Source organism: Condylostylus longicornis, unplaced genomic scaffold (genome assembly GCF_029603195.1).
Source record: "Condylostylus longicornis isolate FDR11 unplaced genomic scaffold, ASM2960319v2 ptg000100l, whole genome shotgun sequence".
Classification (NCBI taxonomy): Eukaryota; Metazoa; Arthropoda; class Insecta; order Diptera; family Dolichopodidae; genus Condylostylus; species Condylostylus longicornis.
In genome coordinates this window covers 681,965-708,596 of record NW_026578068.1, presented here as the reverse complement: position 1 = coordinate 708,596, position 26,632 = coordinate 681,965, and the positions used below count along the sequence as shown (strand labels likewise).

At 23.4% G+C, this 26,632-nt stretch overlaps 3 protein-coding genes across 4 annotated transcripts in view; 1 reads left to right on the top strand and 2 right to left on the bottom strand.

Moving 5' to 3' along the window:
• LOC129614031 (transcription factor E2f1) overlaps nucleotides 1–10,136 on the bottom strand; it is a 99,069-nt gene extending 88,933 nt beyond the window's left edge. Inside the window, exon 1 of one of the 2 annotated variants that reach the window (XM_055528404.1) lies at nucleotides 9,960–10,136. The gene's annotated coding sequence lies outside the window, so the exon portion shown is untranslated. Of the gene's footprint in view, nucleotides 1–3,892; nucleotides 3,919–9,959 lie in introns of those variants that run through there. The other variant, XM_055528403.1, reaches the window with a different exon arrangement.
• Nucleotides 10,137–10,603: 467 nt separating this feature from the next.
• On the bottom strand, nucleotides 10,604–11,527 carry LOC129614032 (protein archease-like). Its single transcript, XM_055528410.1, has 3 exons — nucleotides 11,391–11,527; nucleotides 11,276–11,300; nucleotides 10,604–11,211 (listed from the first exon to the last, which is right to left on the bottom strand). Exons 1-3 carry the CDS (start codon nucleotides 11,443–11,445, stop codon nucleotides 10,821–10,823), a joined length of 471 nt encoding a protein of 156 aa, XP_055384385.1. The 5' UTR covers nucleotides 11,446–11,527; the 3' UTR covers nucleotides 10,604–10,820.
• Nucleotides 11,528–15,531: 4,004 nt separating this feature from the next.
• Nucleotides 15,532–23,582, top strand: LOC129614084 (uncharacterized). The gene is made up of 4 exons (XM_055528472.1): nucleotides 15,532–15,612; nucleotides 22,523–22,782; nucleotides 22,860–23,157; nucleotides 23,224–23,582. The coding sequence occupies exons 2-4, from the start codon at nucleotides 22,557–22,559 to the stop codon at nucleotides 23,498–23,500; spliced, it is 801 nt and encodes a 266-aa protein (XP_055384447.1). The 5' UTR covers nucleotides 15,532–15,612; nucleotides 22,523–22,556; the 3' UTR covers nucleotides 23,501–23,582.
• The last annotated feature ends 3,050 nt before the right edge of the window (nucleotides 23,583–26,632 follow it).

Below are 26,632 nucleotides of genomic sequence, written 5' to 3'. Positions count from 1 at the left end.
TTACAAATAATATTAATGGATTTATAGATCTGTCAAATAAAATAAACTTTCAAAAACAAATGTTTTAAATGGGATTGTAGATTCTTGGCTAATCCTTAATTTAAGCTTGCAATGAGTTGAAAAAGATTAAATACGTTATTGTTGACAGTTGTCAAATATTATCCACTCTCTGGTTCATATTTCTTAACGTATATTATATTACCTTATATTACCCTTATATTTTTTTTAAAAATTATGTATTTATTAGAGCATATTACTTATATTATATAATAAAGCACAGAAATACGTATATGTGTGTCTAGTGAATAGTACATATAATGCACAGGATAGGACTGACGCTTGACAAGTTGAACAGATTTTTCTTTGAATGAAATAAGCGCGCGCTTATATTAAATAGTATTTCCCCAAAAAAAAAAAAAACAAAAAAAAATATCTTATCATATACTTTTACCACCTTCTATCTTAAATATAAAAGCATATGAGTTAAAAAAGGAAGCAATATTTTAAAGAATTAAATTATGCCGTAGTAGATTTCTTTGTAGTAGAATATTGCAACAATTTGGTTTTTAGAATTTTGGATATATAAAATTTTATTCCTGTTGATAATAATTTGACATTAGTTTTAACTATATTCAAAATGCTTACATATAAGGGTCAAAAATATTTTTCAAGGTTGGGGTATTTCTTTTTGAAACCAATAGTATTGGAAGTGAGTAATTAAGCAACAATTGAAAGTTTGAAATCCACATCCAATTACGTTTAGTCCTTTATTTTAAACAGATAATTACAAAATCGTAACTCACATAATAGTGAAATTTCTGGTTAGCGATGAAATACAGCTACACATAAATGCATAACAACATTATTATTGTAATTTTGACAGCACCCAACTAATAGCGTAACTGCATTTATATAATAAATTATACATGCATAATTATTTTACCTGCTTTGGGCTAGCAACAAATGTCAGACCATGTCTGCCTGTACTATGTTCTGCCACCCTATATTTACATACAAGATTGTTTCTACTTAGAATACGAAGAGGAACAGTGGAATTTGATTTTCAAATTTTTTCACACTTCACAAATTTTTACATTTAAGACTTAGATTTAGTAATCACATTTCCCGCTACACGGGCTCAAGCCGATATTATAGTTATCTTATTATTTTATTTAATTTATTGTTATTTAATTTAACCATATTGTATTTATTCTTTGCAATTTATTATAAATTGCTAAAAATTAAATATTATTAAAAAACAATAAAGAAAAAAAGAAAATAGAGCAATTTAAAAAGAATATAAAATTCCCATGTCCATCAAATTGCATTTTATTATGATTTACTTTTTTTTGCAATTTTTGCGTACATTACAAATGTATGTATGTAACACTGTTTTAAATAATCTTTTATTTGACATTTTGTGCATAACAATAAATTTGAAAGGAAATTTTTAAAAAATTTCTCATTACAAACTTTCTCAACCCCTAAATATGCACACTTAATACCTTTTCTCTTTGTTTTTTTTTTTTTTTTTGCAAAATAGTCATGTTACCTGGGATAACGGTTCCCTAAAATAAATTACAATTAAATCATAATAAAATTTATGTACATAGATGTAAATATGTGCGTATGTATGTATAACGGTATTATGTATATTAATATACCGTTGCTATTTTTATAATTTTATTGAAATTTTGAGTATAAATTGTAAATTATTTTAAGATTTATTATAGTTATATTGGTATAATGCTCTCTATATTTAATTGCAAAATAAATCGAAGGGTTCGATCTAAAGTTTTCAAATGTAAAAAAAAATAACAGAATAAAATAAATTAAAACGAGATCACCAAACAATTGGTATAGCGTAACATTTTTCTTCAAAAAGAAAATTGAAAAATTTCTACCATAAAAAATTTTATAAAATGCATTTTATGTAGAAAAACTCTAGTAACTTAACAGTAAATATTAAATCAAAATTTTTTAGGCTTCTGTATTAATTAATTATATGAATTTTAATTAATGAGTAAAAGGAAATTTATTTAATTAGAAACACAAACTTAGATGAAATGAGCCTTCTAAGGAGGAAAGGTAATTTTTACTTCTAAAATTGTGATGTAACCATAACAAGATTAAGCAAGTTAAATTCTAATTTTTTGAAAATATTTAAAGTTTATTACATGCGCAAGCCATTATTCCATCCGATAAAATCTTATTAAGGCATGGCTAATAAAAAATAGAAATGTTTCTTACAAAGTTCTCGTAAAATCCTTTTTTGGAAGATTTAATGAAATAAATGCTGATTTACTACTACCATAATTATACAAATATAAAAGAATAATCTAGAAAATATTTTAATAAAATATTATTAAAAATTGTCTGTGTGTGATTTTGTCTGAATGCTGAAAAGTTTGGAAGACAAGTTTCTAATTTAAATACTATTAAAAAAGAGTAAATAATGTTATCGTTAATTAATTATGAAAATTCAGAATATTTTCTATGATCTAGCTGCATTTAATAAGTAATAAAATTTTCAATACATAAATTTGTAAAAATGTGAAATAACTTTTCGTTTCACAGAAAAATTTGCATTTATTTTTCATTTTGATTTGGTTGAGTTCATATTTGCAGCATTTACCAACTCAGGTCTTACGTACATAAAACTCAAGTTCGAAAGACAAAATTTATTTGTTTTTCATTCAAGTTTTGCTAAAAGTATACATAAAATATTTATTTATATCAATAAATAATCATTTATATTAATTTTATTTGTCATTTATTTTAATAATATTAACTTGTAAATCAAAAAGTTATTCTAAATATTTTAAAGGCAATATTTATTTCATATTTCAATCATATGCACAATCATTTATTTCATATGAACAATCAGAAAAGATTGCTGCTAATTATGCATTTAAAACGTTTACAGGGTGAGAAGTTGTATTTCATGGAACTTTATTTTGCGTTTATGTATGTGCATATGTGCATGCATATATTATATAAGTTAAATAGGCCGCATAAGTCATCTCTATATTGAAATACAATATTTGACATCATTTTCGTTAAAATTCTATATTTTAAATAGAATAAAGGTGTTATAAATACTTTGGCATATTCAGTACAGGTAATAACTATAAGAGATAATGCTTTACAAGTATTCTTCTTTTATATGATTATTTGTATGCTTATATAGGGTACCCATCCTTACTTATCCATAATGAAACAAGAATTAAAAAATTCATTAATCTAAAATATGAAATTTTTAAGTCTGATACTTTTATGCTCATAGCAAAATTTCAATTATAAAATTTTATACATGAAGCTTGGGAAATAAAAAAAGAAAAAAAAATATTTTTATAAGTTAAAACGCGTTCAATTTTAGATTCTATCAGTAAATAAGAATTAATTGCAATTTGCATAATATTTAGGGATGCATTTAAAAATTTTATTTGTACATAATGGCAAAACAGTTGCAAAATATAATAAGAAGAAGTAAAAAAAAATGAACAAAAATCTATGACGTGTAACCAGTTTTCTCTATATATATTGTATAAAATTTCCCTAATGAAATCCCAAAGGATATTATTTAGTACATACAATTACAATAATATTATACATGAAATCATTTTTACATTTTATAATTTAAAATATAAAAACTTTTTCAGAAATATTTACACGCTTTACTGGACATTCTCATCTTGCAAAATCAAAAAATTAAAAATCTTCTCTATACAATCAAACAAATAAATAAGCAAAGAAAAAAAAAAACCAAAATATCTCCAAAAAAAATCAAGAAAAAATTTAAATCCTTTATTGCCTTCGTCAAAGAGGACAAAAACATTGAAATGCATTTCATTCAAATTAAATCCCATTCTTATTTTCTTTGTACACTTACATGTTTTCCTTACAGGATCATCCAGTTTCATCTAAAAAAAAAAAACAATATTAAGCAAAACGCATTAAAAATGCAAAAAATAACAAAAAAAATAATAAAAATCATTAAAAAAATATTACTTATCACAAAAAAAAAAAAATTTGCAGAACAACTTCTCTATTGACTGCATTAAAATGACTCTTTCATATTTTAAATATCCTTATTTTTACTTCATTATCCTTGTAAAACTTGTAAATATTCTTTGAATACACAGTGATAGAGAAAAAAATATATTTTCAATATAACTTTATCGATTATCGTGATTCTTTTCGATAATATTATGGGATATTTTAGACAAGATGCTTTTAATATTTTACGGAATAATTTACGGTATACCTGACACACAAATTACATCCTCATCTAATGGTGAAATGAAAATAGTGCTGAAAAATGGTTACTCTCACAGTCTCACCTAATGGTGAAAGCAAGTATTACTTTTGAATAGTATAACATGAATACGAGAAATATATATACTTATATGTGGCAATAAAGAAAATTCAAATAAGAGTAGACAAAAAGAACACTTCAATTTTTGCTAATATAAATTTTTTGCATAACATAAACACTTCATCCACACTGATGTGCTAATGAGATGAACTGATCAGAATATTTAAAAATATTCTGATTTTATTTAATATAACTGGAATCTCTATTTTCTCCTATTAGGTAAATTAAGTTGTTTTCTTGCATAAATATTTATATACTGTGGTCAGGAATAGCTGAACTAAACAGAATAGATAAATATCTTATAATTTACATCTGTTTGTATAAAAGCTTGCATTTGTTTTGCATGTAGAAACTTTAAATGTTTTTGTATGATCACATTATGTAAAGGGAATTTAATCTCGATTGGATAGGACATAATCATGTATTATATCATTATAATTATAACTACCATCACAAAATCACATTAACTTAGCAAATTCGATGGTGACGATATTATAGTCCTCCATTGTATATACTGAAATAAATTATAAATAAGAAATCTAAAATCGAAATACATAAATTAAAATTTTTGGCAACGTCATAACCCAAAAACTGCAAATGAAATAACCAAAAAAAATAAAAAAAAACGGAACATTCTTGTTCCGTAATCAGTACCAAAGAATCTCAAGAAAAAAAAGAAAAAAAGGATGTTAACAATATAAAAAAAAAACAAAAACGCAAAACAAGAAAAAAATTTAAATAAAATTGCATCCATATAAAATTCAAACACCAAAAAAACAAGAAGAATAAAAATGAAAAAAACCAATAATAATAATAATATTAATGCAATTTATATCCTTTTTGTGATCCTTGCAATAAATAATATGCAACAAATTTAATTTTCGTGTGTGTGTGTTTGTCCATAAAATTTTTTTATTACAATTAAAATAAAAGAAAAATGTGTAATCGATTATGAGAAATTTAAGGTTTTTTTTTTCTTGTTTTCCTTCCATTCCCTTCTTATTTTTTCCATCTAGCTTTTTCCTCTGTCATTTACTCCGCTTATCGCATCTTAATTGGTTCTTCCTTTTACATTTTTTGTATAAGAGTTTTCAGTACGCCGTCATTTCAATTTTATTATTATTTTTTTTTTGTTTTTCATTTATGTTCCTTTACAATTTTTGTTAAGATAACAACATATCCTTGCAAAATAAAAAATAATAATAAAGAAAAAAGAGAAGAAAAAAACTTTTTTTTGTTCTCAATTTCGTCTGCTAATTGTTCTGAACATTTTTTCTTGTTGTTTATTGTTCTATATGTATGTACAAGAAGGAAGAGAATTAAAGGAAGTTTTATTATAATACATGTGGCACTTACACATACTATTTATACTCATAGTGGCGCGACAATAAAAAATTTGTAATGCATATATAAAATTTTAATGCACATATTATAATGTACAGTGTTTATTAAGAATAAAGGACATTCGTAAATAAGTAAAGATTTAAATCAAAATTTATGAATTTTAATTTTAAAATATTTAAATCTAAATGGATCACAATATTATAGCCGAATATAGGCATTTTCCTGTGTTACAAGAAACTAAAATAAAATATGAATGAAGTTTAGTCAAAATTATATGTAAGTATATTTCATTTAAATTGCAGTTTTACAATTTTAAAATTTAATTTAAATTAAAAATAATAAATTATGTTAGAAATATTCTACATTTCTTTAATTAATCGATTTATTTAACATATTTTTAAATATTTTTGAGAACTAAAACTAGAAGAAAGTGAGAATTTTAAAAATGCAATTGGATAATTTGATAATTACTTTCCCAAAAATTTAATTAACAAATTATGAAATTTTATTGAAGCATATCTAACTTTTAGTAAATTTAAAATTATTAGGATCCATAAATTGATTTTAATTTTTTCTTATAGAATTTGGAGAAACGAATTCTTACATGTAGACAATGAAAATTATTTTAACATAAGCATATAGGCTGCCTTTAATAAACCGAAATGCAAATCTAGTTAATATCAACTAAGTAGTGATTTTCTTAAAATAAATATTATTTTCAATGTTTACGAGTTAAAATATTAGGGATAGCATTTCAAAAAAAAAAATTGAAAATTTAACACATTTATAAAATTTATTTAATTTAAGGAATCACACTCTATATTTTGTAATTTATTTTCTAAAATTACTGTAATTTTGTATATTAGCAAGCATTAAAAATTTTTACTAATTTATGTGTACAGTGAATAAGGAAGGAAAAGCAAAATAAGAAACAGAAGAGTAAAATCAGAAAGAAATTCATCATGAAAAGGATTTTTTTTTAACACAAGAAAAAGGAAAAAAAAAAACGCATGATTGCATAAAAAAGGATCAGTTTTTTTTTATTATTTTTTCCTTTTTGATTTCATTTTTATGAAGTAAGTAATTATAAATCCATATCTATATTTTGAATAAATGTACGTACATATATACATATATAAATAGTTGAATGTATGTTATATTACTTACAGTTGTATTCTTTAAGGATTCACTGAAGTAAGTGAACTTTATATTTTTTTTTTTGTAAGTTCCATTTTTTTTCTTACTTTTGCTCTGCTTTTATACTTTTTTTTTTGCCTATTGTTTCAAATATTCACTTCTTTCATTTTGGCAATTCTTCACATATCTGTAATTTATACATGGAACTATACAAATTATGTGTATGTATGTATATGAGCTAAAATAATAATGTGTAAGTATGTCACATTATAAATGCATGTGCATATTAGGGTTTGTTTATACGGATATTATCCTTTTTTGACCTTTAATTTTTTTTTCCTTTTTTTTGGTTCTTAAGATTTTTTTTTGGCAAGAATGATTCTTTAAAAAAAAAAAAATTGAAATTTCGATTCAAAATGTAAGTAACAAAAAGAAAAAAATAATAAAAACAAAAAAAAAAATTTAAAACTCTCAAAATAATTTTTAGGCGTGAGAATTCACTAAAGGTTCTACACAGGAGAAATATAAATGTATACATACATACTTAAATGTAAGTAGAGTGTGTATGCAAATAATATAGAATATATATGCATACGTACATACATATGTAGGATACAATGTTTCAGGGATTTAAGAGAAGACGAGAGGTGACGTGAGGAGAGATGACTTTGTGTAGAATTGTAGATTGAAGTAGAAATGCAGTCTGTGAATTTTATTTTATTTTTTTTTCTACTTTTTGTGACTTTATGTGACTTATGCAAGTAAATTGACGAAGAAGAGCAAAAATAATAAGATGAAGAAAAAAATTTCTGTCTACAGTACCCTACAGAAATATACAACTATTTTCTTGATTCCATGGTAACCTATTTGTAAAATGCAATTAAAAATTATGTAGAAATGTACATACATATATATGAACATGTGTACATAAATATGCGCGTATTTATGTGTTCATGCACATATTTACGGACACATGTAATTGTATAAATTAAAAATTTATGTGTACTGCACTTAATTATGAATATTGTGCAACTAAAAGAATAGTAGACACTTATGTAAGTACACACATTGGAACGAAAATCCTTTTTCATTGTGATTTTGAAATTAAAATAAGAAAAAAAAATATGTACATGATGCTGTTTTTGGTTTGCCTTTTTTACTTTTTTGCTAAATTTAGAATTTGAATTCTTGGAATAATAAATTTTTGTCTAGTGTACCAAATGACTTGCTGCTGAGTTAGTTTTTTTTTTTCTTTTTAAATATTTCTTTTGTTGCCCATTTTTTTTGCTTTTCTTTCTCAACTTAAAATGCTGATAATGGAAAATTTTCGATTCGGTTTTTGAGATTAATTTTCTAAAATGAAGAATTAAAATTTAAAATTTAAAAATGAAAAAAATTCAATGAGATTTTTAAATAGGTACTTATAAAATGGCTCCTTTTTTATGTTACTGCGAGGGCAGGGAAACGATTATTTTCTTAGATAATCGAGTGAGAAATTATTGAGACATACAAAAAGTGTTATAAAGAATGTACAAATCTTATGTTCATAAATCAAATTTATTTTAGGAAAATTATTTTTATTAATTATTAAAATTAATTCTTTTCGAAATAGAAACTATAGAGAACATGATCAAATACCTACATTCAAAATTAATTTAATTTAATGTGGGTATGTTTTGCGGATTTTTTTTTATTAACTTTTATAATTATAACATGTAAGTTTGAAATGACAAATAATTTTTTATATAAAAATTTAACATACTCCCATTAATATTAAACGAAACGCTTAATATTTGAAATATTATGAGTTCTTGTAGAAGGAAACATAAGTTGACGCTGGAGCTTCTTTATATTTATCTAATTAAGTAATGAAATAAGTGACCCGTAATGTGAATTCTTAATATCTAAACTGAGATTAACAATAATTTTTAAAAAAGCTTTAGTTACTTATGTAACTGATATAAATTATGAAAAATATAGTTAGAGAACTACGCTTAGACGACACACTTTTTAATATGTATTCCAGACTTTTAAAAAAAAATTGTAAATTACCATTTCCCTTCTTTTTTTTAAATACTTGCTGTATAAAAGAATTCAGGACCAAGATTTTTATTTTAAAAAATCACGAGCTTCATTTAGATTCAATGAGCTTCTCATTACGCACTACTTTAGGATAGAAATCATCTTTTGTAGGTAACTTGAAGCCCTCAAAAATTTTCTGAGTAATAATTTATAAACTAATTGATAGAACAAGTGCGGTCTACCTATTATGTACTTTACAAATGTAAATAGGTATGTGCCAGTAGGTAGATACCCACTTATAAGTAATTTGTGTTTCAAAACAAAAATTTCATAATCTAGTAGATTTTGATAAAAAATTTTCATCGGTGATAAAATGCAATGCGCAATTTTCAATATTCGCGTGGTTAAAATTTTTAGGTTAATTATATTTTTCACACCCAGTTACATTTTATTAGATCCAAAAAGAGGTTGCTGTTATACCATATAAAGAAATTTTGGATTATATTTTTAACGTCAGATATATCTTCTCACTAAAATCAATGCAACTCAGTTTTACATGAAATCATATTGTTCATAAAAATGAATCCACTACATGCTACATGTATAAAAAATGCGAAGCAGGAGTTTATGGAGCTTTTCTTAAGTTGCACGGTATACACCCAGTTTTTTGTAACTCCCCAACACGGAATTATCAATGCAGTTTCCAATTTTCTGCTTCAAGCTTATAATTGCTCAAAAAAAATATTTCCTCAAGCTGATTGGGTCTATTGGAGTGGTTAGTGTTAAAAATTGAAACATTGAATCACTATTTAAAACATAAGATATCCATTAAGAATTATAGCATAAGATATAAAATGAAATTTTCTAATAATAATTCGCACATATCCAATGAAATTTTCTAATAAAAATAAAACTCAAATCAGCAATATGGAAGAAATAGGATTCCAAAAATAAAAAAAAACTTTCTCTCGTCGAGGCACACTTCAATTGTAAGATGAAAATTATTTTAAATACTCTTTTAGGAGTTTCACAAAACGACAAAATATAAATTCATAAGTTTAGATTTATAAAAACTTACGGACTGTAGCAAATTATAAGACACCAAATAACCTTGAGTAGTTTTACACTTATTTGGATTTAAGAATGTTTAATTGATCAGTTTTAATGTGTTCTAGATTATTTTCACACGATTTTTGTATATTCACTATGATAGATTGGATTAAACACTTGTTTTAATTTTATTTTTTAAAAAAAATTTTTACAAATCAGCCATTTTAGTTCGACTATTACCACGTATTTGCAATTTGCAATTATTTTTTCTTTAACATGTTTTGAGGTTATTTTACTAGAATCATTTTTTTATTGACATATATCAATAAATTTCCGTCTATAAACTGAATCAAATTAAAAAGATAAAATTACTGAATGTTTTTTATATTACTTGCAATAAATAAAATATCGGGTTTTTGATTGTAATCGGATAATACACGTGCATTTCACTACTTTAACCAAACTATTGAAAATGAAAAAATAAATAAAAATTTTTGTTATGTACTTTGAAAACCTGAACTATACGATGAATTTTCTTTACAACCTGTCTTAAATTTCACGATTTTATAAAACAAACTTTTCTTCAATAAAAACTTACTTGAAATTTGCAATTTACTCCTTTTATTAGATAATGCACCTAATAAAATTTTTATTTAGTATTATTCCTCTGCATTGTCATTTTATCAAAAATATTTAATTCTTATCAAGTTTAGTTTATCATATTTTATTTTCAAAAATATGGAATTTTTTTTTTAAAAATTTAGTCACTTTTATTGCTTTCTTTCGCAATATTAAACATATATCATTTATAATAAAAACAAAATACACAAAGTAGATAGTTAGGTACTTTAGTCCAAAAATTCAATATGCGTGTTCATATTATTTTGCATTAAATGTCGATAATAACAAATACTTCATAATAATTTTTTTCTGGCTGTTGATGTATTTGCATTGCTGAATATGTTATTGCTTTAACTTCAGTACCTTGTGGATGTTTACCAATTTCAAATTCTTCTCCATAACATAAACATTCTATTTGAAAATTTTCTATATCAAATTTAGTTATATCTACTTTCTTGCAAATTAGATATGGTTCAGCAGAAAATAAAAATAACAATTCGTCTAAGAAATGAAATAATAAATTTTCTAAATCATCACCATTTGCTTCTATTTTAAAGCAATTTCTAATTGTAACATAACGTAAATCTGTCATATATGCAAACATTGCCATACCACATTGCTCAAAAGCCTCTTTAAGTGTATCCCCCCATGCATGTAATCTAAAATTAATAAATAAATCATTGTACAATAGTTTTTTTAATGAAAAAAAAAATTTCAACTTACTGAACATCAGCAGTATGATCCAAATCTGCAAAATGTGAAAAGATTAATCATCATTAGTATTTCATCATTATAAAAATTATTTATAATTATTTAGAATTCATTGAAAACAACTTACATTCATATTTTTCTTCTGGGAAAGTTATTTGTTCTTCCTTTAGTTCAATTTCCATCTTTTTTTTCTTTAAAATTAAATAATAATCTATAAAATTTAATTTTCTTTTTACTTATAATTTATTACGGATATAAAGTAAATGTCAAAATTGTAAACAATTTCATTGTCAAATATTTATTTATATTAGTCATTTGTCAGCTGTTTTTTGTTTAGTTTTTTATTTGACATTAATATATCGAAGAGTTCATACATTTAAAAAGAATTTAACGAAAGTTTTGTTTACATTTGGATAATATCGTAATAGAATAGAATAAAAGAAGGTAATTCGTCAAAAATGTATTCTACTACGGAAAGCTAAAAGTACTAGTCTGAAAATAATGTAAAATATTTTGTTGTATGTAGTTTAATTTTTTTACTTAAATTGAGTTGATAATGTTCATCAATTGAAAAATACATGAAATTTTTGTTTTAACTTTCTTTTGTTCTAATTTTTTTTTGTTCTAAAAAAGGAAAATAGGAAGCTTGTTCTAATATTATTGTTGCAGTATTTTTACTTTTCTTAACTTACTTAAATCAATTTATTACTGATACGTTACAAAATATTAAACTATTGTTACAACTTATTGCAGTAACTAGTACTGGTATAAATCAAAGTAATTTAAAAAAAAAACCAAGTCAAAAATAACATTAAAATTAAAATGGAAAATAAATTTTAATACCTATTTTAATCTACGATATATTCTACAATTTCTAAATAAATATATTGAAAGTATATTGTAGAACTACATGTTACAAGTAAAAATTAAGTATATGTAAAAATATATTGTAAAATTTAAAATATGTTATGAAATGTAATTAAAAATTTTTATTATTATTAATATTTTAAATTAATAGTTAAGAAAATGTTAAATTATTTTGTTTTGAAAACTTACCATTACTTTGTTTTCTAAAATGTTTACAAAAATTTTTTCTAAAAGCGATCGTAGTGGCGCTGTATTTGAATCTCCAATTGGAATACTGTCAGAATTTTTATGAATTCTATTACAATATTAATTTTTAGTAGGCTTTTATTGTCACTTGTAAATGAAGAATCTATTATTGTTTATGCATTTATTATATTATTCTGATTTCCGAAGAATACAACTACAAATATGACTATAAATATGTATATATTTTCATTATTAACGGTATAATATCAGCGGAAGCATTTAAAAGTAGAAAAACGGAAGTAAAAATAAGAAAATGTTTGAAATCTTTTTTAGAACGCTTTTTGATTGTTTGGAAAAAATAATGTACAATAAAGCATGAAAATTGAAATTCAAGCGATTGTGAGAATTGTAAGCAAGATTACATCGTAAAAATAAAAAAAGGTACTTATCCAAAATATACAATTTTATACAAAATAAATAAATTTGTTTTATTTTAGGCAAATGACATTAATAATTTTTAAAATATATTAAAAATATAATAAAGAATATTTGGAATTTAAAAAAATAAATTACAGAAAATTTGATGTATCTATGTGGACGTCTGCTTGTAGCGTTTACTTATCGCAATACTGCAACTATCCCCGTTTGAGTATGGCATGAAATAAAAAAAAAATTCAACTAAAAGTGATATGGTATGTATGTAATAACATTTAAAAATTTTTAAATTATTCAAAATTATTAGCATTATACAATCCGAAATTATAAAAATATGTGTAAACATTAGGTATATATACATATTATATACATTGTTTGGGCGATATTTAATTTTAACGGCAATTAAATATTGTTTGCTGCAATTTTTTAAACATTGAAGTATAAACATAAAAGAAAATCATAAAATCTAAATTTAAAACTAAAATCTGGTTTGCAAAAACTTATTTGCAATCTTATTTTGCTAAGATAAAGATCTTGAAAATAAAGTCTTCTTATACATTTTGTGTCAAAGAAAAATCATTTTAATTCATACCTTCCCAAAATATTTTTCCGAACACGTTTGAATAACAATATAAAAATCATATACATATGTGATATACACATATATATAATTGATATATATTTGCGTCAAATATTTATGTCAAAGTTTTTTTTTCTTTGTTTTTCAATTTTATCACATTTTGTTATTACCATATTATTTATAAAAATTTGATATGCATATTAAATTTTCGATTGCAAATGAAATAGATAGTTTTACCGGCGAATGTGGGTATAATGGAAAATTTAAAACATTTATAGTAAAAAAATATTTTATTTTGATTTTTTCTTTATATATATAAAAGTAATTCAAGTTATACAAGTGATATTAAATTTTTTGAAGGTTAATAGCTTTCTGGACTGATTAGATTAAATAAATTATATAATATTCAAATAGAAAAAAAAAGTCATCAATAGAAATTTTATATTCAATTATAAAAAATTCAACACACTTATTAAATAATTTCAAATTAAAAAATAAAAATTAAGAAATTTCTTGTTCACATGCATTTATGCATAATTTAAATGTATTAATTAATCTTCGTTATAACAATGAATATTTTAATTTATAAATATTTTAATTTATGAAAATTTAATATTTTGAAAAACATAACACGAAATAATTTTGAAATATTGAATTTTATTAGCTTAATTTATATATATGTATACGTACACCTAAAAATTATAATAATATGAAAGCTTGATTTTATTATATTGCATTTCTACAAATTTACATTTGTAATAAAATTTTTTACATACAATTTTGACTCTTGGTGCAACAGAATCTTTGCAAATTTTTAATTAATTGATTGAACAAAAGGTAAAAAGTTGTTAATGCAATAAGGCCCTGCTGTCCTTGCTGCCCTCGTCTTTTACTTTTCATATTGCATAAAATAAGATAACATTGTAAAGAATATTAAAAATAACCCCTTTGCTAGTTTTATGTCTTCTCAATTCTCTTTTGCTATATATCTGATATCTACCATACATAAAATTTTTTTGGCAACATTGATTTTTTAATTAATAACTTTAATAACAGAATTACATAATATTAAAATAAGATAAATTCTTGAAAACTTATTGAAATCAGTAGTTGTGATATAATTGGGGGGTTTTTACCACAAGTATTGATTTCAATCAATTTTGAAGAATTTATTTTATATTCTCTGTAATAACATAATAACAGCCGCCATAAACGAAATATTTTTTTTTATTGATACACCTGCCATATTGTCACCAGCACGTACTGTTCAAAAATTTTTTTTATACTACTTCGCTTCTGGGAAGAGCTTAGAGTTTGTATAAGATAACGTAGAGTAGATAACCATAAACTAGTTTCTTGCGTCATTGAATTTTAGTAAGTAGGTGACGATCCTACCGTAACTATTCTGAAATTATACAATTTAAATTCAAAATAATTAATTTTATTCTAATGACTCCGAATTTGAGTATATACGAATATATATTGTATAATTTTATAGTTATAATGCGCATTGTTAGGAATATACTTACTGAATATTTTTTAAAATTGCTCGTACTTCAACATTTACATATCCACATAATTTTAAACACAATTATATATGCTCAAAAATGATCATTATTAGGCAACATGAGTGAATTTGTTTCACTCTTACATTCGACTTACTATAGAGTAATGATGCAATTATAATTTTGAGTTCTTTTTCCATGCAAACCTAAATAAAAAAAAAAATTACTCAAATAAAAAAGTGCTCAATAAATTGTAAGTTTATATATTGCATAATATCCGTACATAATTATTTATTATTATTGTACTCGTATTATGGAGAGTATTCTGGAGAATTGAGAGACTTATGCAATTTAATGTATTAAACACAAGTATGTTATTAGAAATATGAGCATTTTTGGGAGAGGAATAAATATAGAGAGTATTATTATTATTTACTATGTACATTATACATACTACATAGTAAATAATAATAATTGCAATTTGCAATGTGAGTAAATATGTCTTTTTTTTTATTTTCTCAATTTTCCATTTTATATTAACCATTTTTCCATATTAAAAATACCGGTAACTTTACCATTTACCAATTTAACTTTGGAATTTTTTGGGGAAAAACTTTTTGAAATTTAAATTGAAAACTTTTTAAGTTGCATTATAAGAAAATTATATTTATAGTTTTAGTATTTTACATGATCTTGCGGTATTAACAACGTGTCGTATGCAATTCAAATTTTATTTTATACGATTCGTGGTGTTAAAAAAGCTTATAAAAATTAAGGTGATTTTAGTTTTTGTTTTTAACAAAATTTGTATACATATTTTTGTCTATTTAAGTGTGAATAGATGATTTTTGCAAACTTATAACCTAGTTAAATTATTACAAATGTAAAGAAGAAAAAGAAAAGAAAATAAATAAATTTTAGCATGAAAAATATTTGTCGTAATCGTTGTAATTTTTTCTTTTAAAAAGCTGAAAGTTTAGTTATTATGTAAAAAAAAAAGAAGAAAAAATAATTATTTTTTTTTTAATAAAATTTATTAATGGCTATTATTTTTTGTAGCATTTTGTTTTATAGTGTGATATAGTGGGATTATTAAAAATTTTTGATTGTAAACAAAAAATAATTATGATTATTATGAAAATTTTTGTTTATTATAATTAAATATTTATTTATTGTTAAAGTACAATGCATCATTTATTTTCCATTTAAAAACAAAGAAAAGAAAATATAAAATATTATTTTAAAATCTAATTATAATTAACCTTTATGGTGTCTTTAATTCATACCTTTTTATTTAGATTTTGGTGTTTCTATCCCTTGTTTATTTTTGTTTTTCAAATAATTTTTAGTTGCGGTGCGATAACTTTTGTAATGGTTGATTTCATTTAAGTTATTATTATTAAATTCAACCAATTTACAATTTTTCAAATAAGTATATAATAAAATAAAAATTGAAATCATAATTAACAAAATGTAATTGTAATTATGATTATCTGCACTTAATTTTATACACTTAAGAGAAAAAGAGTTATAAATTTCTTTAATATTATTACCTTGAATTATAAACCTTTAGACAATTAGTTCACTCATATTTCAATATATACAAACATATTTTTTTAATCTATTTGTAAGCTTAAAATATAAGCTTAAAATATTAATTAAAATATTTCATAATTTTTTTCTTTCTTGATCTCACAACAATATGCTCTTATGAGTTTATTCAACCAGTAATAATCATCTTGGAACTCATCTAAATATTGTAATTTTAGGTATTTTCTCCGGGTAGGAAATGTATGTATTTGTATTATAAATATGTGTAGGTTTTATTTAGGTTTCCTAAATAGACATATCAATTTTTCAATTATAAAATAATTGAATTAATATATAAAGTAATTAAACTCGAAATTTTAAAAAAGTTCAATAATGACGTAATAATTTTGATTTAAGGCAAAACGAATAAGGAATTGCGAAAACGAATAAATGAATTGTGCCTCAGAAGTAAACGGCTTATGATCGAGAAAAGGGTGTGTGTATACCATTATGAATTTCGGCATTGAGTTATGAACATTTTTTTTTAATATTGTACTTTTGATGCAAACAATATTGATTATTGTTTTTATTTTCATTGCTACAAAGAATTTATGTTTAAATATACATATATGACTTTTCTTTAAATTTCCTTAGTAAAGTTAACTAAAATGTTTTTTCTTGAATTATTGTACAAGGGCCAAACCCTTTTATAAATCGCCAAGCAACCACTCCAATTGATTTATATTTATATTATCATGCAAGTAAAAAAAATCATTTAGAATATAAAAGCAATATATGGAATGTACTGGTGTCCTTGTAAACTATTTAACAATTCCATTTTATATGGGTGTGGAAATTATTTCCTTAATCACTGAAAGTTTCCTTGTTATTTTAACCTTTTTTTCATTCTTTCCTAAATTTATTTCCTTTTTTAAAATGCCTTTAAAACATTCCCAGTGGAATAAGATAAAATCAGAATGTGAATCATTCGAATATGAATTTTTCACATATGTGAGTTATTTTTTACAATGGCATATTTTATAACCAAAAAAAAAAATTTGTGAAACATCCTGAGTAGGAAATATTACAAATTTATAAAAAACCAATGAATTTTTACTTTTACAGAAAAAATTAACGTATAATAAAAAAATTTCTTTGATTCAATCAACTTTCGAAATTTTGAAAGAATTTCGAAAAATTAATTAACAGTATAACTTTTTCTTGAACATAATTTCTTAATTTTCAATTAAAATCTAAATAACTTTAATTAATTCGCAATCTCGTTACTTTGTCTGATCATTTTAGATCTAACTAATAATTACATTTTTTCATATTTTCATTTTTCAATAAAAAAAGTTTCTCACTTAAATCTTTTGTTTACGTTTTTTTTCACGTTGCATTTAAAATCTTTGTTCGCATTACCCTAAGTATTTTAGGGCAATCTTTTGAAAAGAAAAATTCAGAGTGTAACAATAGTCATTGATATATAATTAATAATATTTAGTCATTAAGTAGAAATTAAATAAATTTAAACATTATAATTAATTATTTTATTTAAAAATAAATTTTTATGGTTCTATCAGAGTTTCTTATACTCTTTGTATAATTATGTAATTTTATTATTAATTTATTAATTGCCTTTGTTTATATTAATATTAGGACTCTTTTCATGCCTCTTCAGAACTTTTCATTGAATATTTTTAGGTCAAGATTATTCAAGCTAAATGTTCATGTCACGTGGAAATAAAAAAAAAAATATAAGAATAAGAATAATTATTCTTATTAATTTTATGATTATTTATATTATGTATGTATGTACGTATGCATGTGTTTATGTAAAAAGTATTTTTGTAATGCATAAACAAAGAAATTGTACTTCAGATATCATTTGATATACAAGAAGAAAATCGAAAAAATATAAGAAAAAATTCAAGTATAAGTTAATTAAGTAAAATATCAAATAAAGCAGTATTTTAGTATACTTATATACTTGTGTATTTTTTAAATATTTATAAAGTTGTATATTAAAATTAATTTTCCACCTGTATATAAGAGTACAACACCTGTGCCTATTTTACATTTAATAAATCAAAAGTAATGAATTTTCTCATAGTTTTTTCTCATAGTGGTCAATTTAAAATTTCATGCAATTTAATGAACAAAAATAATAATTATGACCATGTGATATATAACCATTAGTGTTCAATCACTGTTGTTGATAATTTCTATTTTTTAAGTCTATCTTTGATGTGTTGGAAATTTTGCGTATGTGCGGCAATAAAATTAACATTTCTAAAGTGAAAGATTTCAAATTTTTGTTTTTAATTTGTTTTATTGGTATGGGAACAACAGATTTGAAAAAATGAATTTACAATTAATATTGTTAAATTAAAATTATTTTATACTTCTTTTATTTCTGTAAAATTTTTGCGGTTTTTGATTTGAAAATGGTAATAGAAGAGACATTGATGAAAATTATTCAATATAATAAAAATCAGAACAAAACTTGAATTTAAAAAAAATTGGAATTTTAGAAAAATTTAGAAAAATCTGAGGATTGCTTTTGAATTTTCAACTATTTGTATTAAAAAACGTTTTTATATTTTAATATAACAGCCTATAAATAGTGTAACTTAAAAATGTAATTACAAGCACCCTAATCTTGTCTTATAGCATATCTGTTCCTATATTTTTAAAATTATATTATTTTGCGAATACTCTACATTCTTTCAAAACTTGATTTGAAAACTCGGCATCCTATATTTTCGAATAATTTCAAAATCTAATCTTATAATTTTCAATATTTGTAAAAATTCAATTAAATATTATGTACAATAATTTTAAAATTACAAATTCACTATAAAAAATTTAATTATTAATACTAAGTTTTTTTTTTGTGAATTCCCAAACTACTATACAACTTATAGTGCCTATTTAATGATTTCCGTACCCTATTTTTTGCGTTTAAAGTCACGTCAGTCATTTAGTCTTGCACAAATTGAAAACAAAAGTCTAGTAGTAGATTTCATGATAAAAATTTATCATCATAAAATTATTTTTCTGTATAGACAAAAATTACAGCATTCTTAATTTCACTTTTTTTATACGCAAATAACACTTAATTTTAATGTTTTTCACTTTTGTACTCCGGACCTTATATTCCGTAAACCTTATGCAATATTTACTTGCATTATTATGTTTTGTTATACAATTTAAATTTCCACTTTTCATTAAAAATTAAATTATTTTTAATTAAATTAAATTATTGTCATTTTGATATTTTAATTATTTTAATAATAAAATACAATAAATATTTAATTTTTGGAAAATTTTTGGTATTATTGAAGAAAATAATTTTATTATGACAACACAATGTTGCTTTATAATATTAATAGTGTTATAAAAATAATCTATTTTTCGATATGATGCAATTAGTTCAAAATATGGAATAAAATTTATTAAGAATTAGTACCGATAGATTATAATTCGCATTCACTGTGTCGGTTCGTACTTTCGAAAAAAAATTTTAAAATGTCGTTTATATTACAGATTATATAAATAAACTTTTAGTCTTGTATACAGGGTGTTCAAAACCTGATGCGGTGTATAATTGATGTTAGAGATTTTTTTTAATTTCAAAGATTTTTTAATTGAAGAGTCAAAATTAATTTTTTATCCAATATCTTATTAAACAATAAATAATTTCAGATTAGTATATGAGTGTTTTATTCGTTCTTAATACTCAACTAAATTATGTAAATCTTTTAAAATTTTTTTCAATTCAAATTGTCTTTAACCAAACCGAACCATATTTTGGTTAAATACTTAAATAACGCATATAATCTACTGTTTAGTATAATGAATACCACAAATTGGCGGATAAATTATTTCGAAATTACACACCAAAATTTAGTATTAATATATGTACATAATATTTATATAGAAATTGAGTGACCTTGGAAATTAATATGATTTGAATTTTTCTTTAGTTTCGTAAAATTTAATAAAATCCAAATAGAGAAATTTATTCCAAAAAATGCAATTTTATTTTTTAATTTAGTTTGCATTAATTTTTTTATACTACTTAATTGGTTACAGATCAAATGATTTTTTAACATAATTTTGATTTTGTATGTTTTGTGTTTATATTTTTAAGTAACAAACTAAAAATAAACAAAATTAATGCTTGTATTAGCCAAATCACAAGATAATCACAAGATTTTTAATTAATTCGTAACTTGTATTAATAATAATATGATTGCACAAGCGGAATGTAATTTTCTTTTTGGTATTGAATAAGAAATTCCAAAATATAATTTTAAAATTTGTAACTCTTCCTATATGTTTTTTGCTTAAGTGTTAAATGCTTAATATACATGCTTTCATAAATTTTCTGGTGCTTTCAATTATATATATAGGCTTACTAAATCGATTGGTATTATGTGTTACGGGTGGATTATAGGTCGAATTCCAACAGGTTTTATAAAATAAACAATCACAATAAAATTCTCTAGAAATACTTTTAACAAATCTGCGTGCCTGTCTTTAAATGTAACAAAAATCGCAAATTTTTTAGCAAATCCGCCAAAAATAATGAGCCATTAATTACTACCATCGACGGCATAAGACAAATTTTAATATATAAAAACTATCATAATTTACTTCAACTAAACATTGATGGTACTAATTTGTTTAATACTTTTACCATAAATGTTTTGAATCTCATTTTGATAAGGTCGCACTATACTGGTAAATCATAGAGGTGTTATAATTTAATTACCATTAAAATGTTAACAAAAAAACAATTTAATGGCATTATTTACATTGTATTTAAGTATCTTAAGCGATTGAATTAGATAGGCCAAGGTGTATAACACACAATTAATCTTTCTTGCCAAATGTTTGATAAAAAACGTTCCTTATTTACAGAGAGATTCTATATAATACATTCATTTCCATGAATGTATAATAAAAAGTTCGTCTAAATATTTCAGAGCAATTTCGTAAAACGCCTTCTATAATGTTTTTTTGATACCTTTGTCGTTACATACCTAATTAGTGCTAATTTATAATATAAAATACTTTTGTTTTTTTAACGCTTCATTCAACGAAAATGCATTCAACCAAAACAAAAAATATTTTTAAGTATAACAATTCGTTTTTAATGGGTTTAAATTTTTTTGTTTTCTTCTTTAATATGTGGGTATATTTTAATTTGTATAAGACTGTAGGCAAAATTTCTATTATTCTTCGACTTCAAAGATTTTTTAAAAATAATTTTGTTTTAAAAATCATTTTAGAAATTAATTTATTTAACAAAGATTTTCAATTATTACAAAACTTTAGTTGACATATGAGGAAAATAGAAGAGATTTTTTTAAGATCTAAACAAAAGAAACTATTTGAAAACAATTTCAGTTCATTAAGTTCAAACTTCCAAATCGTTTAGGATTTGTGTTCAAATTATAAACGTTAGTGCATATCTAACCAAAGATTCGATTGCATATTAATGGATTTGTCCTGAATGTGCCGTTTTGTTACTAACACTCCGTGACCACGACATCATCGCTGACCATACAATTAAGGTGGCTATTTAACCCAACCAATTCTTTTGCGGAATCTATCCTCGACGTCAATCTTCGATATCTAGCCCAGCCCCGTCGACTCTCACGCTTGCTCTGCCTCACATAACTATAGTTTGGCCCCACTCAGTTCCAAACACTTGAAGAGATAATGAAAAAGGGTTTCCCTCTTGAATTTGCCCCGCCGCAGCTTCGATACGTTATATTGATTCCAACGGTTTTATTTTGGCAATACTTTTTTTTCCGGCCCCGTATACCACCTGCGGGCACTGTTAATGAAAACAAAACCTCGTTCCTCTTCAGAAATATCCATGGCTGAACCACATCTGCCAGTTAACTTATTTGCCCGTCCATTTCCCGCTATATTTTAATGGCCCGGAATCCAAATATGTGTGATAGATTTGCGAGCGCACACCTCATAACAGATCATAAGTCCACAGTTTTCGACAAAACTTATAAATTTCCAATGCTTATCAATATTTACGTGTTTATTCCATTTTACAATTTTATTTTATTTCATTAATTTAATTTAAAAATTATTTTATTAATTCAAAATACTTTTATTTTTGTTTAGGAACTCTAAAAACTTCTAATTATTCCTTAAAACGATGGAAAAACTGGACTTTTATCTAATATTGATATTTGTTTGTATCAATCTGAATTTCATTACGAATGGTCAAGAAACTGAACAGCCAATAGTAGAAAAACAAGAATTACAATCGGAACGAACTGCTCAATTAGCGAATTTACTTGGAAGATGTCGGTTACGCTCAGAAACATTTAATAGTTGTATGAAAAATGTTTTTAATGATTTAAGAATTTTCTTTCCAACAGGTAAGTTTCATTATATTTAATCCTAATATCAATAATAATTATTAATAAATAAATAATTTTTTTTAATTTAATTTTAGGCATTCCTGAATACAATATAAAACCATTTGATCCACATAAATGTTCATTTGTACAAGCGAGACGTGGTGATCGTAATGGATTTGGTGGTTTTATTTTAATTTTACGTAATGTTTCAGAATATGGTTGGACTAATTCTAAAGTTACAAAATTTCGTATGAATGAAGATCAAAATAAATTTGTTTATTCACAATATTTCCCTGACAAAGGATTAGATGGTTATTTTGAATTTAATGGAAAAATGTTTGGTCGATCAATGAAAAATTATGGTGTATGGAATTTAAGTTTATCAGATTACAGGTAAATTTAATGGCACCTATATATATAAATATTAAAAAATTTTATTTAAAAATTGAATAATTTTAGTCAAACTACAACAATTCGTCGTCTTGGTGGACCCGGAAGTATTTTAAAAGTTAATGTAGTTGTTGATAGAATTGGTGGAATGGAATTACATATTTCGAATTTTTTTGGTAGAGAACGAGATGGATTAAATAATTTTGCTGATACAGTTATTAATTCAATGTGGCAATTAGGATTACCATTTATTAAACCATTAATTAATGAACTTGTTAGTACAGCATTTACTGATATTTTTAATGAATCTTTTAGATATTTTCCAGTACAAGATTTTATGACTTAAATTTTGTTAATGTACATAAGTCTATAGTCCATATAGGCTCACTTAATTTTATATATTTATAGTTTGTAATATAGATGTAAATATTTTCATCCTAAATATTGTCAAGCAGAAATTTTATAATTAATTTCTAGTAAAGCTTTAAATTTATTTTTAATTATAATTTAATAGTCATTCGTTATTCATCAACTATTTTTTAGAATTAAGAAAATTTTATTAAGAATCGAATTTTATTATTTTTGCTTTAATTTCACAAATCATCATAAATCATGTTTGTTTCATAATTCTTTTATACAATGAATTTTTTAAATCTAAAAATTAATTTTTAGTTTTGATGTTCTTGAAAATGTTGTAATTGAAATTTTATTAAACTTCAAATTGTTTTTGTAATTAAATTTTGATAAAAAATTATATTTTATTTTTGCATCTTATACAGAAAATTACAACTCAAAGAATATGTACAGCTAAATTTCTTTGAAAAAATATTTAGAATTACTACAATACAAATATTTTAATTTTGAAAACTGAGGCTAATGAACCTGTAATAAATTTACAAATAGCCAGCTTTCAAGTGTAGTCAGCTTTCTACAACTCTCTCGTATCAGTATAAAGGAACGAAAGTTGTTCAATAATTACTACTTTGATAATTAAAATGAGACTGACAGGTCCTGAAACATATATTAGATATAGGTTCGGTAGATCTTGAATTCGCAATTTTTAATTGTAACAAATAAAACAATTTAAAAAATTATAATTTTTAACTTTTCGACGAGACCTCTATGGAGTATATTATAAAATTTTTAAATTTCTTATTAAACTTTAAACTTTACATTTTTGGAGTTTTTTTTCCAAGTTTATTTTCTCGTCAAAGCTTTTATCAATAAACTTATCTTATAGCTTTTTCCCGAGTTACATGGCTTTGCAACAAAAGAAAATTACAAAATGGTTCATTTTTACACTGTTAATTTTAATAAAGTTATAACTTATAGCTGATTATAGCTTTTTACTGTAGCTAAAAAAAATTTGTATGCATTTAGCTTTTATGCTTTTAAATTATTAAGCATTCACACACGTTCATAGCAGAATTTTTAAAATTAAATTCGCTGTTATATGATAACAATATGTGATAGTGATAATGTGGAGCGAATATTACTCTGTATGTCTTATAAAAAATAAAATTGCATACGTTTGGGAGAAAATTTCTTTAAGATAAAATAATTTTCAGTTTTAATTTATTTTTTGTTTAATAAATTTTCACTTTTGGAAATGAGCTTCTAAGACAATTTTATTTTTAAATGGAAATCATAAAAATATTTAAATAAAAAAAAAATTAAAATCTTTTACAAAATTGTAGACACTATTGAATTCTAAATTTTCATTTTATGATTCTTAGTTTTTGTGCCGCTGATTGAATTTTTTTCATTCTTTCTACAATATATTATAACTGAAATTTATACACAACCTACATTACCCTGGAGCTATCTTTAAATACTATACAGCTAGGAAAAAATATAATTTTGAGCTTAATTAATCCTCAAATTCATCAAAATAATTTTTAATAGCCCAGTGCTTCACAAAAATTGAAATAATTATGTCATCACTTCCGATTTTGTGAATTAAAATTCTATAAAAGCTCAATAATTGATAGAACGTAATAATTATTCATGATTTATATACCATTAAGCTCATTATTCATCATAATAGAGTTCGCATCTAATAAGAAATATTAATCTTTGTCAAATGTAAATAGAACTTTTAAGTAAACCATGTTAAATATCACGTATGTTCCAAGATTATTTCAATTCTATATAAAAATAATTAAAATAATAAGTATGTGAATATAAAAATAATAAGAAAAATAATTATATAAAATAGTTTTCATATACCAACAGTAAGTAAAAAGCTTAAACTTTATTAAATTTTTAATTAGTTTAGTAATAATAGAGCTAGTTGTTTTTTTTTTTTAAATTCATAATGAGAATATTATGGGAATATTTAGAATATTTTTATAATTTTTATTCTTATACTAGATTTTCTTATTGAATTTTTGAATATATTTTGATTTCTAAAACAGGAAAAATATTATAGAAATAAAATAATCAAAAGATCTAGAAAGCTTGGGACTCATAGTAAGTACAAAACACGAATTGAAAATACTTATAAGTGAATGTAAAATTTATCTTATTAAAATGGAACTTATTCTATATATCAGTCAGATTGCTTAGTCCAAGCATCAATTATTATATCCCCAAGACAGACTCGATTCTAAAAATATCAGCATAACGGTAAGCCTAAACCTGACACTATGGGCGTAACATATGATAAATAAAGAAACTTCCTAAAGTAGGGGTCAGCGAAACGAAACCTAATTTAGATTTCGCCCTGTTTATAACCATGTTAAGGCGGGGCCATAAAGTAAATTTTATATTAAATTCTAATTTTTTGTAAGAAAACATCAGCCTATTTTATTGATATTACACAATGTAATCCTTTCTATCGTATATTGTAAGTATAATTTCTAAATTTATTATACCTATATGAACGTGTTTTCGAAGAGTTGCCTTGCCATTTGTAACGTTCAGAAATAATGTTTTGAGATATAGGCATAAGTGTATGTTTTTGATCAACGTTGAATTTTAAGTCGATTTAACCATGTTCGTCCGTTCAACAATAACTAATTTAACTAAGTTCACCAAATTTTCACAAAAGATTTATAATAGTGAATGCCGGAACCCTAATTAAATTGGATGTCATCGAGGCAGTGGTTTGGGTACCTGCCCAACAACTCCAAAAATTGTTTGGCTATATCTCAGAAGTATATTGAAGCTGTAATATCAAAAATTTCACACAAGCAAATATTTTATTATGATCCTTATAATTGCTGAAATTAGCTATAAATAAAAAATAATATTATATTATATTAATAATTGTTGTATAAATTAAAAATGAAAAACTGGAATGCAAACTGGGAAAACTAGAAATGCAATCATAGAAATACTAGACAAATTACAAAAATATCACTGTTAAAATTTGTCACCTTTTCAATCAATATGAATTTTTCATTTGATCAAGTCGATGAAACCGAATATAATTTCTCTTTCAAACGCAATTTTAACCTTCTTATAAATTTGTGTA

Coding starts and splice junctions, on each gene's coding strand:
- LOC129614032 (XM_055528410.1), bottom strand. CDS start 11,445: ATGGAAATTGAACTAAAGGAAGAACAAATAACTTTCCCAGAAGAAAAA. Junction 11,301..11,390: donor CCCAGAAGAAAAATATGAAT/GTAAGTTGTTTT, acceptor CACATTTTGCAG/ATTTGGATCATACTGCTGAT. Junction 11,212..11,275: donor GATCATACTGCTGATGTTCA/GTAAGTTGAAAT, acceptor TATTAATTTTAG/ATTACATGCATGGGGGGATA.
- LOC129614084 (XM_055528472.1), top strand. CDS start 22,557: ATGGAAAAACTGGACTTTTATCTAATATTGATATTTGTTTGTATCAAT. Junction 22,783..22,859: donor AAGAATTTTCTTTCCAACAG/GTAAGTTTCATT, acceptor ATTTAATTTTAG/GCATTCCTGAATACAATATA. Junction 23,158..23,223: donor TTAAGTTTATCAGATTACAG/GTAAATTTAATG, acceptor GAATAATTTTAG/TCAAACTACAACAATTCGTC.